The 15,499-nt window shown below is 44.4% G+C and overlaps 1 protein-coding gene across 1 annotated transcript in view; it reads right to left on the bottom strand.

Annotated features, from left to right (window-relative positions):
* The window catches only part of hhat (hedgehog acyltransferase), a gene marked incomplete at its 5' end in the record, with an annotated part of 55,326 nt that overhangs the window by 17,326 nt on the left and 22,501 nt on the right, over positions 1-15,499 (bottom strand). The window contains one exon of the mRNA XM_080848503.1: positions 10,977-11,012. Coding sequence (XP_080704629.1) covers positions 10,977-11,012 — 36 coding nt within the window. The remainder of the gene's footprint in view (positions 1-10,976; positions 11,013-15,499) is intronic.

Here is a 15,499-nt window from a genome sequence, read left to right as displayed (position 1 = left end):
TATGTGCCCGGAGGGTCGGCCAGTAAATCATAGTGCATGCCCGACACAGCCAGAGGTGACTAAAATCTGAACTCACTTTTGGAAAGGTTGAACGACATGATTGGATATATCTGCAAAGACACACTGAAGACATGACCACAAGGCTCAAAAACATGGCTTCAAGCATGCAGTGATAGTCTATGCTTTTACCCACTGTGCAACAAATCCGAGTAAAAAAGGTGGTTATTTACCAATAAATGGTAAATGGTAAATGATAAATGATAAATGGACTGCATTTATATAGCGCTTTTCTACTCAAAGAGCACTCAAAGCACTTTACAGATGAATGCCTCAGACATCTACCGACTCATACGCAGCTGGCAGAGGCTACTTTCTAAGTTGCCAACCTGTGCATCCGGAATGGTGCAAATGCAAAACCCATCACTGACAGGCTGACTAGGTTATTTACAGAATTTTAAGTTTGTACTTTCTGTGCAAAGTGTTTTGCCTTCTCTCCTTCACTAGTTACTGCAATTGTTTGTGCTCTGGTGTTGTGTGGAGAGCTCAAAGCTAAACAACGAGCTGACCCTTGGTCACAGCAGACAACTGAGACTTTCAGCGATGTTTCACTATTGATGGCCAAACCCCGAGCAGCCTGGTGTCAGGCATGGAGGACAACTCCATTAGTTGAGCAGATAAAGGGCCTAAGAGGAGTCCATATGAAACCCTAAACTCTTTTCCAGTGTAATCTGATCAATATTGTTTATGTTTATGTGTTCTCTTGGATTTGGATATTTGGATCTTTTCTTGAGTATCTGTCAGACAAAAGGACCGGATACATTTCCATGCCGATGTTCACCTTTCCCAGATTCCGGCACATTTGAGTTCTGGTTTCCGATTCCTGAGTGCGGTTTTTAACTATGGCTGGAAGCTGGAAGGGTATCCTAATGGACTAGCGAATACTGAGAGGTCTGCTGAACTGAAGAAGGCAAATAGCAGAAATGGTATTGAAGTTGACATTTTGGAATAATCTGAGAGTGTGTTTCTGCAGTTTCTCTTTGTGGTGTAAAGCGTCTCAAATTTATACCATGATACTGCATCTTAAGGCCCCCAACTACCCTGAGGGTGTCTCTCGAAGACCCACTTATGTACCCAGTCACCACACAGTACACAGGTTTCAGGTCATTTGATCTGACTTAATTATGTGGCTATGAATGGATAAATGACCATGAGAGCAAAAATCAATTATAAAATAGTTGCTGTTGAATTGGCTAGGGAAACTGTGCTAGGGACTTGTCTACGACAAATATATTAAATTATCTGGGACAAATGGTGTCATTTACGACTCAATTAGTGTTGTTTACTGATCGATTTAGGGTCAAATACCAAGAACAAGTCCAATTTCCAGTCAAATATTTCTACCAAGAGAAGCAAATGCCTTTCAACCCGAATGCTTTTCCATGCAGCACAGCTGGGTGTCTTACAGAGCAGTCATTCCTTGAGTGGCCAGTCTATAGAAATGCACAGAGATATGGACACTTCAAGGTGCCCAGGTGCCCGTGTGAATGAACTCCATGGCTTCACTGTCCATGGTGCTGGAAGTGACTGTGGCTAGAAGCTGAATGTGTGTCCTAAAGATCTAACAGAGAGTGGGAGACCTCTGAGGACATCTGCGTGCCTTCAGAAGTGCTTTCTTGGAGAAAAAAAATCCTGGCAAATACATTTTGTGTGTTTCTGCAGTTTCTCACCATGGTGTAAAGCATTTCATATTTACACCATTATCCTGTCTCTCACGCCCCCCAGCCGCCAGGAGGAAGTGCTCACAACGTTTTATTTGGGGCTTTAAACTTGTCCAGAAGCAGAAGGATGCTCACAAACTACTCTGCTACATCCTGGCCCAAGCAAAGACTGAGTTGTATATCACCATAAGGAATTACACTGAACAGAGCACTGGCCCAGATGGTGTGCTTGTGTGTGTGTGTGTGTGTGTGTCTGTGTGTGTGTGTGTGTCTGTGTGTGTTAGGCAGGAGTCCAGTAATGTCACCAAGTTAATTATTAAGAGATAATAAGATGTGTTTCCCAAGTGTGTCTGGAGTTCTGAAATTTTCCATCGCAAACTGGAAAACAAGGCGATGCAAACAGACAATTCCGAGATGAGGATGTAAACCTAGCATCCAGCCCTAAACATTTAGGCCAGCTCCACATTTCAGTCCCTGAAGCGGTGAGAGATAAATGACAGTGATGTATGAGCAACTTATTGCTCATTCACACAACCATAGACACTCCCAAACACCAACAGATACTCAAAGACCCTACCAGGCACTCCCAAACACCAACAGACACTCAAAGACCCTACCAGGCACTCCCAGATATTCATAGACCCTACCAGACACTCCCAAACACCAACAGATATTCATATACCCTACCAGACACTCCCAAACACCAACAGATATTCATATACCCTACCAGACACTACCAGACCTCAGCAACAGCAAAGATTTTGCATCTAATCTACCCATCTAAAATCTTTGGCAACACATCTGAGACCGTAGAAGACCGAAAGAGACTAGACTGGAATGGAATAGAATAGAATAGAATAGAATAGAAATAGACATCCCTATTGCCAACAATGTGACTGTGCTGTTTTAAAAAAGTAAATTACATTTAATTACAAAGTACATTTATCTATGCTGCTTGGGTGACACAAGTAAGAAAGAAAGATCATTAAGAACAATAAAACATCCAGAGAAAGGTACAGAGAGAGAGAGAGAAAGAGGAGCATATGGAACTAACTGTACTTACAGTCATGCCAATAAGGCCTTTTCGATTGAATTGAATTGACAGACATGACTGGGAGATGAAGTGATGAAGAGAGAGGTAGACTGAGATAGAGGGAGGGACAGAAAACATGAGCATATGAGATAAAGAAGAGGAGGGAGAGAGAGAGAGATAATGTGTGTGTGTGTGTGTGTGTGTGAGTGAGAGAGACAGAGAGAGAGAAAGAGAGAGAAAGAGAGAGGGCAAGAGAGAGTGAGTCTGTGTGTGTGTGTGTGTGTGTGTGTGTGTGTGTGTGTGTGTGAGAGAGAGATAGAGAGAGAGAGGGGGAGATGGAGAGAGGGAGAAAGAATGATAGGGAGAGAAAGAGAGAGAGATAGAGAGAGAGAGAGAGGCCCTGTCTGAAGTGATTCATCTGGAGAGGGGCCTCAAACACCTCCACACTGGCGCCGCTCTAGCGAGGCTCAATTAGAGTGCATTAAACAGCGCACAGGCCTCTCAAGCACCTCTCCAGCGCCCGCTAAACACACTCCTATTGTGCCACCACGCCAACACACACTCACAGCAGACCTCACCTGAAACGCAATACACACACGCACGCCAGCACGCACGCCAGCACGCACGCCAACACGCACGCCAACACACACACACAAACACCTGCACGCGTAACACACACACACAAGGCATTACATAACATAAAAGAAGGGGAGATGGCGGGAGGAAGGGGAAGTGTGTGTCAAACTGAGTGGGTGAGAGAGAGAGGAGGCAGGAGGAAACGTTTGTGTGTGTGTGTGTGTGTGTGTGTGTGTGTGTGTGTGTGTGAAACTAAGTGGGTGAGAGAGAGGAGGCAGCAGGAAACACAGGAGTCTAAGGAAGAAGGGGGTGAAAAGGTAGACATCTAAATTGTGTTTAAATGTGAAATGTAGGAAAGTAAAGAGGAGAGGAGAGACTAAAACAAGCAAACTAGCAGAATGTGTGTGTGTGGGTGTGTGTGTGTGTGTGTGTGTGTGTGAATGAGTATGTGCGTGCGTGTGTGTGTGAGAGAGAGTGAGAGAGATTGAGAGACAGAGAGAGAGAGAGTGAGTGAGTGAGTGAGTGAGTGAGTGAGTGAGTAAGACTGTGTGTGTGAAAGAGTGATTGAGTGAGTCGTGTGTGTGAGTGAGTGTGTGTGTGTGTGTGAGAGTGTCAGTGTGTGTGAAAGGTGAGTGAGAGGTGAGAGAGAGAGAGATAGAAAGTGAGAGAGAGAGAGACCTTGACAGACCATACCTTGACCCTTCCCAGACCCTGACCCATGCATTACTATGATGCTGATTTAAGAGCTCACTATATAGTGCTTAATCCATATGATAATAAATAAGTTTCCATGAAGCCCAGCAGACAAACAAAAATGTAAAATAAAAAAAAACGATATACAGCTGCCATGCATGGTAATACATAGGCATTGATTTTTGGTCCGTCACTTTAACTATTATACATTTCTGTATCTTCTCAATCATCCTCACCCTGTTGATGTTAATTATCCCAGCATATCCTGGTGACATCTGGACCAACAGACCTCAGCCAATTTACAAGGGCTCCTTCATGGGTTTGATTATTAATGTTATCATTATCATGATAATTAATATTATGATTAATAAGATACTGTTCCTGAGGATACTCGTCTACCGACCCTGTCATGCAGAGAGAGAAACTGAGCTTACGAAAGACAGAGATAGAGAGTGAAAGAGACAGAGAGAGAGAGAGAGAGAGAGAGAGTGTGTGAGAGACAGAGAAAAGAGAGAGGCACATAGAGAGACAGAGAGAAACAGATAGACAGCCAGAGAGAGACAGAGAGTGAGAGACCGAGAGAGTGAGAGAGAAAGAGAGTGAGAGACAGAGAGAGAATAAAAAACAGAGAGAGAGTAAGATAGAGTGAGAGAGTAAGAGAGAGAGCGAGGGAGGAAGAGCGAGAGGGAGAGAAAGAGAGAGAGTGAGAGAGAAAGAGCAAGAGGGAGAGGTAGAGAGAGAGAGAGTGAGAGGGAGAGGGAGAGGGAGAGAAAGAGAGAGTGAGAGAGAAAGAGCGAGAGGGAGAGCGTGTAATGGAGAGTAGTGAGAGTGGTGCAGGCCTGGAGAGGAGGGGGACAGGGAGACTGATGGGGGGGCAATGGTAAAATGTAATCTAAATTTCCATCAGGCGGATGGCCGTTAGGTAGGTATGATGATATGACAGCAGGCGGGCGGCGGGCGGCACGCAGCAGCTCTCTGTCTGAGCTCTGAGTGCCCAGCCCCCTGTGGGCTTCACCACTAGGCAAATCTAATCTAGCCCTAATCTACCCCGAAGAATGCCTCCCCTCCTCCTCCTCCTCCTCCTCTCCCTCTCTATCCATCAGTCTCCCACTCTTTCCATTTCCCCATCCCTCCCGACCACCTCTTCCACTCACTCCTCCACCTCCCAAGTCACCAAACACTTCCCCGGAGCTTCCCCTCGCATTTCCCAGCATTCCTTCTTCCAACCTCACATTCCTTAATTCCGTTCTCTCCATCTTTTCTTCACCTTCTTTCTGTTCTGTCCATCTTCTCTAACCTGTCAAAGGGGTTTAAGGGCCGGAAGAGTTGGCAGTGAGACTAAAAAAAATCAGGGAGCAGGACAAAAACCAGATGACGAATGAGGCGGGAGCACATATATTATGCAGCCATTCCATATGTGCATATTCACACTAACCACAAGCGCCAACACACACACACACACACACACACACACACACACACACACAAACACACACACACACACACACACTCCACAGTGCGTCCCACACACGCAGCACGGTTCACCTGCGACAGAACAGAGCACAGAGCATCTTTACCCTCACACAAACACCCCACTAATGATGAAAAATGCAAATGTTATGCTGATCAAACATCTTTTGTCTGCGGAGACAGGGATGCTTGGCAGAGCTCAACACCGGGAATAATGACAATCATACAAACAGAACAGGCATGGGAGCTAAAAAAAGACAGACAACGCAACTGGTCTCCCTGGAAATTGTGTAGTCTGAATATGCAACAATGAGCACTCCACTAGAAAATGAGAGCATATTAGAATATGAATCGCCAGAGAGGGGGGTTGGTGCGTAAGGGAAAGGTACCCAGTAAGATAGGTGGGGGATGTGGGGGGTACAGCTCCTGGGCTCTCCTGAATTTCTATGGGGCTTTTGTTGCGCTGCTAAAAGGGCCTGATTCAGCATATTTTAGCCCTAAAGTGCATTCACAAACAAGGCATAAATCTGGAGGAGTGGCGTCTAAAACAGGGAGGACGGACGTACAGCTGTTCACTTTCAAAGGAAGCGTCTGAGAGCCTCCATATGTTCTCCCCCTCAGTTAGAGAAGAAACCCTTCATTTAGCGAATAAAACACACTAACAATGGCTGCCTGCAATCGGTTAATGGCCCAGACGCTCACTCCTTCACTTACAATGAATATGTGTGTGTATGTGTATGTGTATGTGTATGTGTATGTGTATGTGTATGTGTGTGTGTGTGTGTGTGTGTGTGTGTGTGTGTGTGTGTGCTTGTGTGTGTAGTGCATCTTTTTAAACAGCATACCTAAAAGAGAAATCTAAATGCAATGGATTAAGAGCAACAGCTCTAGGTGTGTGTGTGTGTGTGTGTGTGTGTGTGTGTGTTATTGCATTAGGAAGTGTCCATGTGGTACCGTGGTAAAAACTCATGGTTAAATACCACCAAGTAAAAGAGCTACCAGAATGAATACTCATGTGGAGAAAATCTGTGTGTACAACACCAGGCAGAAAGTTTGAGCTTGTGTGAGTGTCGGTCTGTATGCATGTGTGCAATAATGTGTATGTTTGTGTGTGTGTGTGTTTGTTTGTTTGTTTGTTTGTTTGTTTGTTTGTTTGTTTGTTTGTTTGTTTGTTTGTTTGTGTGTGTGTGTGTGTGTGTGTGTGTGTGTGTGTGTGTGTGTGTGTGTGTGTGTGTGTGTGTGTGTGTGTGTGTGTGTGTGTGTGTGTGTGTGTGCAGTTCAAAACCCCATTTGCAAACAACGTTTAATTGATGAGTGCCATCAGATCTGTGTAGGAACACAATCATTTCCATAATATCCTCTGCTTTTCCTTATCGACTGTTGCTAAGGGGAAAGGGGTTGTTTAGTACTTAATGCCCATTTAAGCATGGTAGCCTCACTCTCCTACACACACACACACACACACACACACACACACACACACACACACACACACACACACACACACACACACACACACAGTGATCACTCACCACAAAAGATTATGTGTAGAAACCTGAGTCATTTGTATAACCTTACAAAACATGTAAACTATCAGTGGCGATCAACCAATGCTGCTCGTAAGACGTATTACCCCAAACATTGATTTATAGAAGAGAGCTTCAATGTATTCAAACCATTTTCTATAGGTGGACTCACTGAAAAAATGTTTAAGTTACTCACACACTCTCACACATTTGTATGGAAAGTAATTGATACTAAAAAATAAAAGGATTAAAAACAGGAATAGATGAACATGACCGAAATGGACATGGATAAAAGGCTGATTTATAAAATGGAGCCAGGAGATGGATTAAAAAGGGTCTCTCCTTTCTCCCATTCCTTCAGAACAAACAGCATGGTGGCCTCACTAAGTTTCAAGTTAAAAGTTCAAGTTTTAAGAGGTCTCTCTTCTTTTGAGATTCTGATACATATTGTGCTGCTGCTAGTGCCGTTAAAAAAAAAAAAAAAAAACTTCTAACAGAATATATTTCAGTTGCCCTTCATTTATTTCATGTGTGATGTCTGGGCAAATACTGCTGGCGTTTGTCATGAACTGATATCTGAGGTGCGCGTAATGACTCCGTTCGGTCAGAAGCTGCAACTCTGTGTCACCCCCTCTGTAATCATCAGCGAGAGCACAGGCCGGCCTCTCTAGGCAGTTCCCGCCCTCCGCACTCTACTGCCAGACTGAGCCCTCAGAGCCTGTGCTCTCAGAGTCTGTTCTCTCTAGTCTTTTGTGAGGGTGGATTTTCTCTGCTAATCGAGTTTTGCTCTGGTGGTTTTTGGTTTCTCTCAGATTGGTGGGAGTGAGATTGCAGTTTCTATGTTTCTTAATGTTCATCTCCTGGATTTTGAAAGCTCTCTCTCGCTCTTACCCTTTCCTTTGCCCTTTCTCTATTTTTCTCTCTCTCTCTAAGATGGGATGATTCAATGTTGATGTTGTTTGTCCATTTAAAAGTTTGGTAAACACTCTTTGGCTAACACTCATTATGGTGGAGCATGCTTTCTACAAGCTAATGGATAATGTCCAAGCTGTTGAAAAGTATGGAGAGTATGGTTGAACTTTGGTGACAGTTGGGATAGATGAGGGTGTTTAACAGCAGCTTTGGTGACAGTTGGGGTAGATGAGGGTGTTTAAGGGCAGCTGTGGTGAGGTTGGGGTAGATGAGGGTGTTTAAGGGCAGCTGTTGTGACGGTTGGGGTAGATGAGAGTGTTTAAGGGCAGCTGTGGTGAGGGTTGGGGTAGATGAGGGTGTTTAAGGGCAGCTGTTGTGACGGTTGGGGTAGATGAGAGTGTTTAAGGGCAGCTGTGGTGACGGTTGGGGTAGAAGAGAGTTTGATATTCAACATTTAAGTGGTCATAGGTTATTATTTTATATAAAAGTAAAAAGTCTCCCTCCCTCTCTCTCTCCACCTCTCATTCTCCCTCTAAAGAAAGAATACATAAACACATGTAAATTATGTGAAATACATTTCTGTCCCTCCATTTAAGTCACGAATTGTGCAGCGAGGATGAGCATTACTCTTTTTCTCCAATGAGAGTCTGTCCTCACTGCACGCTAGCTCAGGCGAGGGCCTTGCCAATCTTTTTAAGATAGTTTTGCCTAATGTCCTCATATGCGCCCTGTGCCAGGAAGTGCAGCTCTGTCTCTGCTGTTCCTTGTTCAGAGTAGGGGCACAGTCTGTATTCCTTGGGCAGCCAAGTTTGTCTGTGCCAACCCACCTCTATGGCTAGGATATGCTCACTGAGTCTGTACATGTTCTCTATGTTCTCAACGAGGTTCTCTTTTATCTGTGATTAGGGTCAAATAGGATGCTAAAGAATAGTTTCTTAGAATGAGAATGTACTTTGTATTTTTGTTTGTGTTTTCCAATGAGTTATGCAAGTTTGCTTTATATCCTTTGCCATTTGGTTTATCCTAATTTCAGATGCCTTTCTATTCTGTTCCTGAGGTGTTATTGACGTGCTAGTGTGTGTGGAGGGATCTGAACCCAGCTGAGTGAGGGGTCACATTTCTTTACTCAACTCTTGGCTTTATAATGATTTAACATAACTGCATTTTAATGGTTTCCTTTTCTGTATTTTTATAATCCAAGGATATTGGCCTATTTCTGCCCTGCATGCATTGTTTGTGGAACATCTAACTTTTAAGACGCATTGGCAGAACTCTGCATGCAAGGTTTTAATTGGATGTTTTTGGACGACCCCACACCTCACTGCCATAAAGGGAAATTGGCTTGATTAGTGATTAGAACATTTTCATCCAGATTCACATTGAAACTTCTACAGGAATTTGTCATTTTATGGCATAGAAGACCCTGCATGCTTTCTCTCTTCTCTCACTGCAAGATTGAACTGTCTGTTTGAGTTCATTTTTAAACTTAAAAAAAAAAAACCTGTTTCAATCAAAGGCTTATAAAAAGTAAACAAAACATGCATAATTAGTTTTGTTTCGGATCAGATGTCTCTCAATTAGGGTTTGTAGGGTGTAAACCAGAAATGCGGTAATCTGGTAAGAATCCAATTCGACTTTTGACGGATCAGGACATTGTGCTTCATAAGGACGTTTAAGACTCCAACATTGATAATAGTACAAAATAGCTTCTCCAGGGTACTGTTTACACAAATGCCCTTTAGGCTCGAATTTATCTCCAGATTTAATAATTGAGATTATGATTTCTTGATTCCAGATGTCAGAATAATAACCTAAACTCAGAAGTTGAATAGTTTTAAGATGGCAATTTTATTTTGGTGATTTTATATCTTTCATTTATTTTTGGTTGTTTTTGAGCTTCATTTCCATAATGGAGAGGTCCATGGGATTTTGATAGTCTTTGATAGTAACTTCTAATTTTAGTCTTTGATGTATGTGGTCTTGCTCCAGATTTGTGTTTGAATTTATGTTCTAAAATGGTATATATATACTGTATATATATATATATATATATATATATATATATATATATATATATCTCTCTCCCTCTCTTTGTCCCTCCTGCCCCCCCCCTCTCTCCCTCTCCCTCTCTCTCGCTCTGCTCATTGATACCATCACAGGCCCACTCCCACTCCTTATTCCCATACAGAAGGAAGGTGACCTGGAGTCAGGAAACACACCATGACTGTAATTAAATTGCTGTGTGTGTGTGTGTGTGTGTGTGTGTGTGTGTGTGTGTATGTGTGTGTGTGTGAGAGAGAGAGGAAGACAGAGAGAGGGTGTTATTCACACCACAAACATGCATAATAAGTATCAATCCCTCCTCTCATCACTGCAGTGCAATCACAAAGGAGGGAAAAGACAGCGGCCAAAGTAAACACACTTTACCTGTGACCAGTGGCTGTCTCTCTCCATCCCATTCCTTCCCTTCACCTGCCCAGCCCCAGGAGGAGGCAGCATGGAGCAGCCACACCTCTCCAGCAGTGTGGGCAGCCACACCTCTCTGGCAGGCCTCCTTGGCCTCCAGCTCCAGCCAAACCCAGGCTGCCAGCTGCCTCTGCTGGGTGTGCTACTGCTGTGAGATCCAGATGGCTTTAACCAGCGGCGGGCACGGCCCATCTGGCAAACGCTCCGCTTCAGGCTGCCCGCTCCCTGTGCCTGCGCCTCTGCTGCCCCGGAGCCTATTGAGCCGTCTGCTGGTTCTGGAGCGATTTACCAGCGAGGCATAACACTATTACACCAGGCCAGGTTCTACGCCTGTTGTATGCCTCTTTGGTGAAGCAAGCATCAAGGTTACTCTGCTCTTTAGGTGGAAATGCTGAGACAAGGGCAATGGAAATAATGGTGTTTCCACATAGTCGAAGTATCCATTCGGCAGTTTATCACACATGCAAACATATATAAACAATGTCAATTTCAATCAATCAATCAATCAATCAATTAATCAAATCAATCTCTTTCTCTCTCTCTCACACACACACACACACACACACACACACTTAGCCTTACCTAATGAGCCACCTGTAGAGTCCCACATCAAAGTGTCTGGAAAAAAGAACAAGACAAACACACACACACACACACACACAAACACACAAACACAAACACAAACACAAACACAATGCGTCAGTTCCAGGAAAGCTGAAATCAAGAAGCCAAAGGCGACCTGACTGCAGGCCTCAACAAACATGAAAAGCTGTGTTCATAGCCCATAGCCCTCTCTCATCACAGCGTGATTCTCACCAAGCTCAAACCATTTGACCAGAGCCATGGGTGTGCTTAGAGGGAGCCATTTTGAGGAGGAAAACGATCTAATTGATCCCTCCAGACAAAAACCAACATCTATCAGTTCAAACCTGCCGCAGCTCGTTATTTCACCATACGGCAAAAACATCAGCAATGGTAGAGCCTTGAGGTCATAGCTGCAGTAAAAACATATTGACACCTCGGTCACTGGGGATCTTCGGCTGTCTGGCTCAAGGCTCCCTTCATGTCAGAATACTATACTCTTTCTATTTCACCACATCATATGCAGGGTTTATTTCCAGGGCTGGTTGTGTTATATAAAATGATGTCCCAAGCACTGAAAGTGTAGTTCTTGTCATACAGGACAGAAATTATGTCTTTTAAAAATATGATAATAATAGCAGTAAATGGTCGCCCATTTTTTCTCCTAATAGACACAATGCTGCCAGTTTGTTGTACTCCTTTTATCTAAAAGATAAAGGAATCTGCATTCTTAATGGTTTGATGGAATTCTAGTAGAATGCATGTCCTATTTTAGTGAAAAATCTCTCTCTCTCTCTCTCTCTCTCTCTCTCTCTCTCTCTCTCTCTCTCTCTCTCTCTCTCTCTCTCTCTCTCTCTCTCTCTCTCTCTCTCTCTCTCTCTCTCTCTCTCTCTCTCTCTCTCTCTCTCTCTCTCTCTCTCTCTCTCTCTCTCTCTCTCTCTCTCTCTCTCTCTCTCTCTCTCTCTCTCTCTCTCGACCTGAACGGACGTGCGTGAGTGAGCTGCGTGTTGAGTGTGAGTGAACAAGCTCTATTTCTATCTTTTCTCCCTTTGTTTGTTGTTTATATGCGTGTTTGTGTATTGATTTAATTTATTGGCACTTAGTTTCACAACTACTTGTAGTTTGGCGGAGTAAATAACGCGTGTTTCCCCGTGGAGTCTGCAACCGGCGTTTGCTGGGAGTATGGCGGCCGGTGGAAGCATGGAGTTCGAAAAATTAACACGAAAACATGGGGTAAAGGTGGAAAGTGTTGCAAGCGTGGAAGATATTAGTCTGGCGATCGGTAATGTTATTGGGCACGAAAATGTGAAGTCTGCTTCACGGATGAATGGTGCGGTGGTTTTGTTTCTAAGCACGGTTCAGAAAGCCATTGAGGTAGTTGGGAAGGGGATAGTAATCCATGATTCCTTCATACAAGTCCTCCCACTTAGTACCCCCTCTAAGAAAATAATAATTTCAAATGTACCCCCATTCATTAAGGATGAACTCATTGTTAAGGAGTTACAGCGGTATGGCCGCATTGTTTCTTCCGTTCGGAAAATCCCTCTGGGGTGTAAATCGCCCCTTCTGCGGCACCTAGTGTCTTTCAGAAGGCAGGTGTATATGGTACTTAACAGTGGCATGGATGAGTTAGAACTTTCCCTTAAGTTTAGGGTGGATGGGTTCGATTATTTAGTGTTTGCAACGTCGGACACTGCACTGAAGTGTTTCAGTTGCGGTAGAGTGGGACACGTCGTGCTCAATTGTCCTAATAAGAGCGACAACGCTGCAAAGGAGAATACTCCAGGTGAAAGCAATGGAGCCGAGTCCTCCACAGGCGTTCCCCCTGCCACTGAGGTGGAGCCCTCGGTGTTTATGACTGAGGGAAGCGGACTTGAGGGGGATGTGAAATCCGATGGTGACCTTTTTGTGCTTTGCACGGAAACAGTGGCGGGTGATGCGGCAGTGATTGAGCCTGCTGTGGCGATCTTTTTAGCTGAGGAGCGGGCTGCGGGTGGAGGCGAACCTGAAAGCAATGAGGGGCTGTCATTAAGGACACTGGCAGCTCCGCAGACGTCAGTAGAGGAGGCGCAGCCTATTGACATAGACACGGTGAAAAGAAAGACAGACCCGGTGGAGGATAAAGTGTCTAAAATAAAGAAGGATGATGACGCAAATGTAGAGCAGGATAGTGATGGTGAATCCATCGACTCGAACTGGTCTGATTGCTCGCAGGGGGATTTAAACCTCTCCTCCAGCGAGGATAGGAAGTACACGGCAGAGAGTATAAACAGCTTTCTGCATGACACGAAGGGGAGGCGGAAAGTTGAGGTGGAGCGCTTTTTTCCGGACTGCCCGCAGTTTGTGAATGACGCTGTTTTGTTGATGAAGGAGGGGGCTTTTGCGGACCCGGAGGTATATCGAGTGAAGTTGCGTGGTGAAAAGTCCTCCTAGCTCTTTATTATGTCTAATTCCATCAAGATTGGCTCTCTTAATTTAAACGGTGCTAGAGATGGAAGGAAAAGGCTGAAATTGTATGACTTCATCGATTTAAAGAAAGTTCATATAATGAGGGTCCAAGAGACGCACAGCGATTTTAAAAATGAGGTAGATTGGAAGAAGGAGTGGGATGGGCAGATCATATTAAGCCATATTTCATCCCTAAGTGGGGGCGTGGCTGTTCTTTTTTCTAAGGCTTTTTTGCCTTTGTCATGTGTAACAGAGGAAATAGTTCAGGGTAGGCTTTTGAAGGTGAAAGCGACCTTTGACAATTTCAACATGGTCTTCCTTAATGTGTACGCACCCACAATAGGGTCGGAACGTGTCGTGTTTTTTAACAAAGTGAATGAAGCATTAAAAGATTTAGACCAGGAAGATGTGCTCTTTATGGGCGGTGACTTTAATTGCACTGAAAACGACAAACTAGACAGAAACCATCTAGAACCCCATGTCCCCTCCCAAAAAGCAGTAACACAGCTTACTAATGTCTACAGCTTGTGTGACGTATGGAGGGTTTTACATCAGGATGCCAGACAGTATACGTTGTCTCACACCAGAGAAAACTACATCACGTTAGCGCGACTTGACAGGTTTTATGTTTTCAGGCATCACCTTAACCTGGTGAAATCTTGTCAAATCTTGCCCTCTGCATTCTCTGACCACTGTGCTGTGGTGTGCAATGCTTTTATTAAGATGCAGAAGCCCAGAAGTGCCTACTGGTGTTTCAACACAGCACTCCTGGGTGATAAGCATTTTAAAGATACCTTGACCTTTTTCTGGGAGGGGTTTCGACAGCAAAGAGGTCTCTTTTCCTCTCTGCAGCAGTGGTGGGACTATGGTAAAATCCAGATTAGACAACTCTGTCAGCAGTATACGGCTAATGTTACAAAAGATTTAATTCATTCTTTGAAAAGTCTGGAAGATGGCATTTTGAAATTACAGGGTGTTACAACTACAACAGTGGACAAGACACATGTCAAACTCCTAGAGGATAAAAAAGGCAGGTTAGCTGAGCTTCTGGACGTCAGAGCACAGGGAGCTCTGGTTCGTTCGCGCTTTCAAAATGTCACTCTGATGGATGCCCCGTCCCAATTTTTCTTTAACCTGGAAAGGAAAAATGGCCAGAGCAGGACCATGCATGCTCTAAGGTCGGCAACAGGCCAGGAGCTGACTGATCCGGCACAGATTCGCAACTGTGCAAGAGCATTCTATTCTGAGTTGTACAAAAAAGAGTGGGTGTGTTCTGACAACTTTGACAGTGGTTTATTTAATGGGCTACCCAAAGTAACTGAGGACTCATGTGTAGATTTGGACAGGCCCCTGACGCTCTTGGAGCTAGAGCAGGCTCTTTGGACCATGCCCAATGGCCCCGCCCCAAGTTTAGATGGCCTTTCAGTTAGTTTCTTTAAAGCGTTTTGGCCCACCATTGGGCGAGACCTCCTGGATGTACTCCGCGAAAGCTTGGAAAAAGGCTCACTACCACTTAGCTGCCGTAGGGCAGTCATTACACTGTTGCCCAAGAAGGGGTGCCTACATGACATCAGTAACTGGCGCCCTGTCTCTCTTTTATGCACTGAATACAAGATCTTGTCTAAGGCTCTTGCTTTGAGACTTAAGAAAGTCATGGCTCAGGTGGTGCATCCTGACCAGTCTTATTGCATTCTGGAGCGCTCCATTTTTGATAACATAACTCTCATCAGGGATATGCTGACTGTCTTTGGTAAAGTGGGTATCAATGCTGGCCTTGTTTCGCTGGACCAACAGAAGGCGTTTGATCGGGTGGAACATCCGTACCTGTGGCACACTTTAGAGACTTTGGGTTTCGGTGTGGGGTTTAGAGCCATGATCAGAACCTTGTACTGCAACATCGAAAGTATTCTTAAGGTGAATGGTGGCCTGAGCGCTCCTTTTAGTGTACACAGGGGGATCAGGCAGGGGTGTCCATTGTCAGGCATGCTCTATTCTATTGCTATTGAGCCTTTTTTGCATATGTTACGCACCAACTTGAAAGGTATTGCGGTGCCATGCTGTAATGATCGCTTTTT

This window comes from Sprattus sprattus, assembly GCF_963457725.1.
Source record: "Sprattus sprattus genome assembly, chromosome: 12".
Classification (NCBI taxonomy): domain Eukaryota; kingdom Metazoa; phylum Chordata; class Actinopteri; order Clupeiformes; family Clupeidae; genus Sprattus; species Sprattus sprattus.
This window is presented reverse-complemented; position numbering and strand designations above follow the sequence as displayed.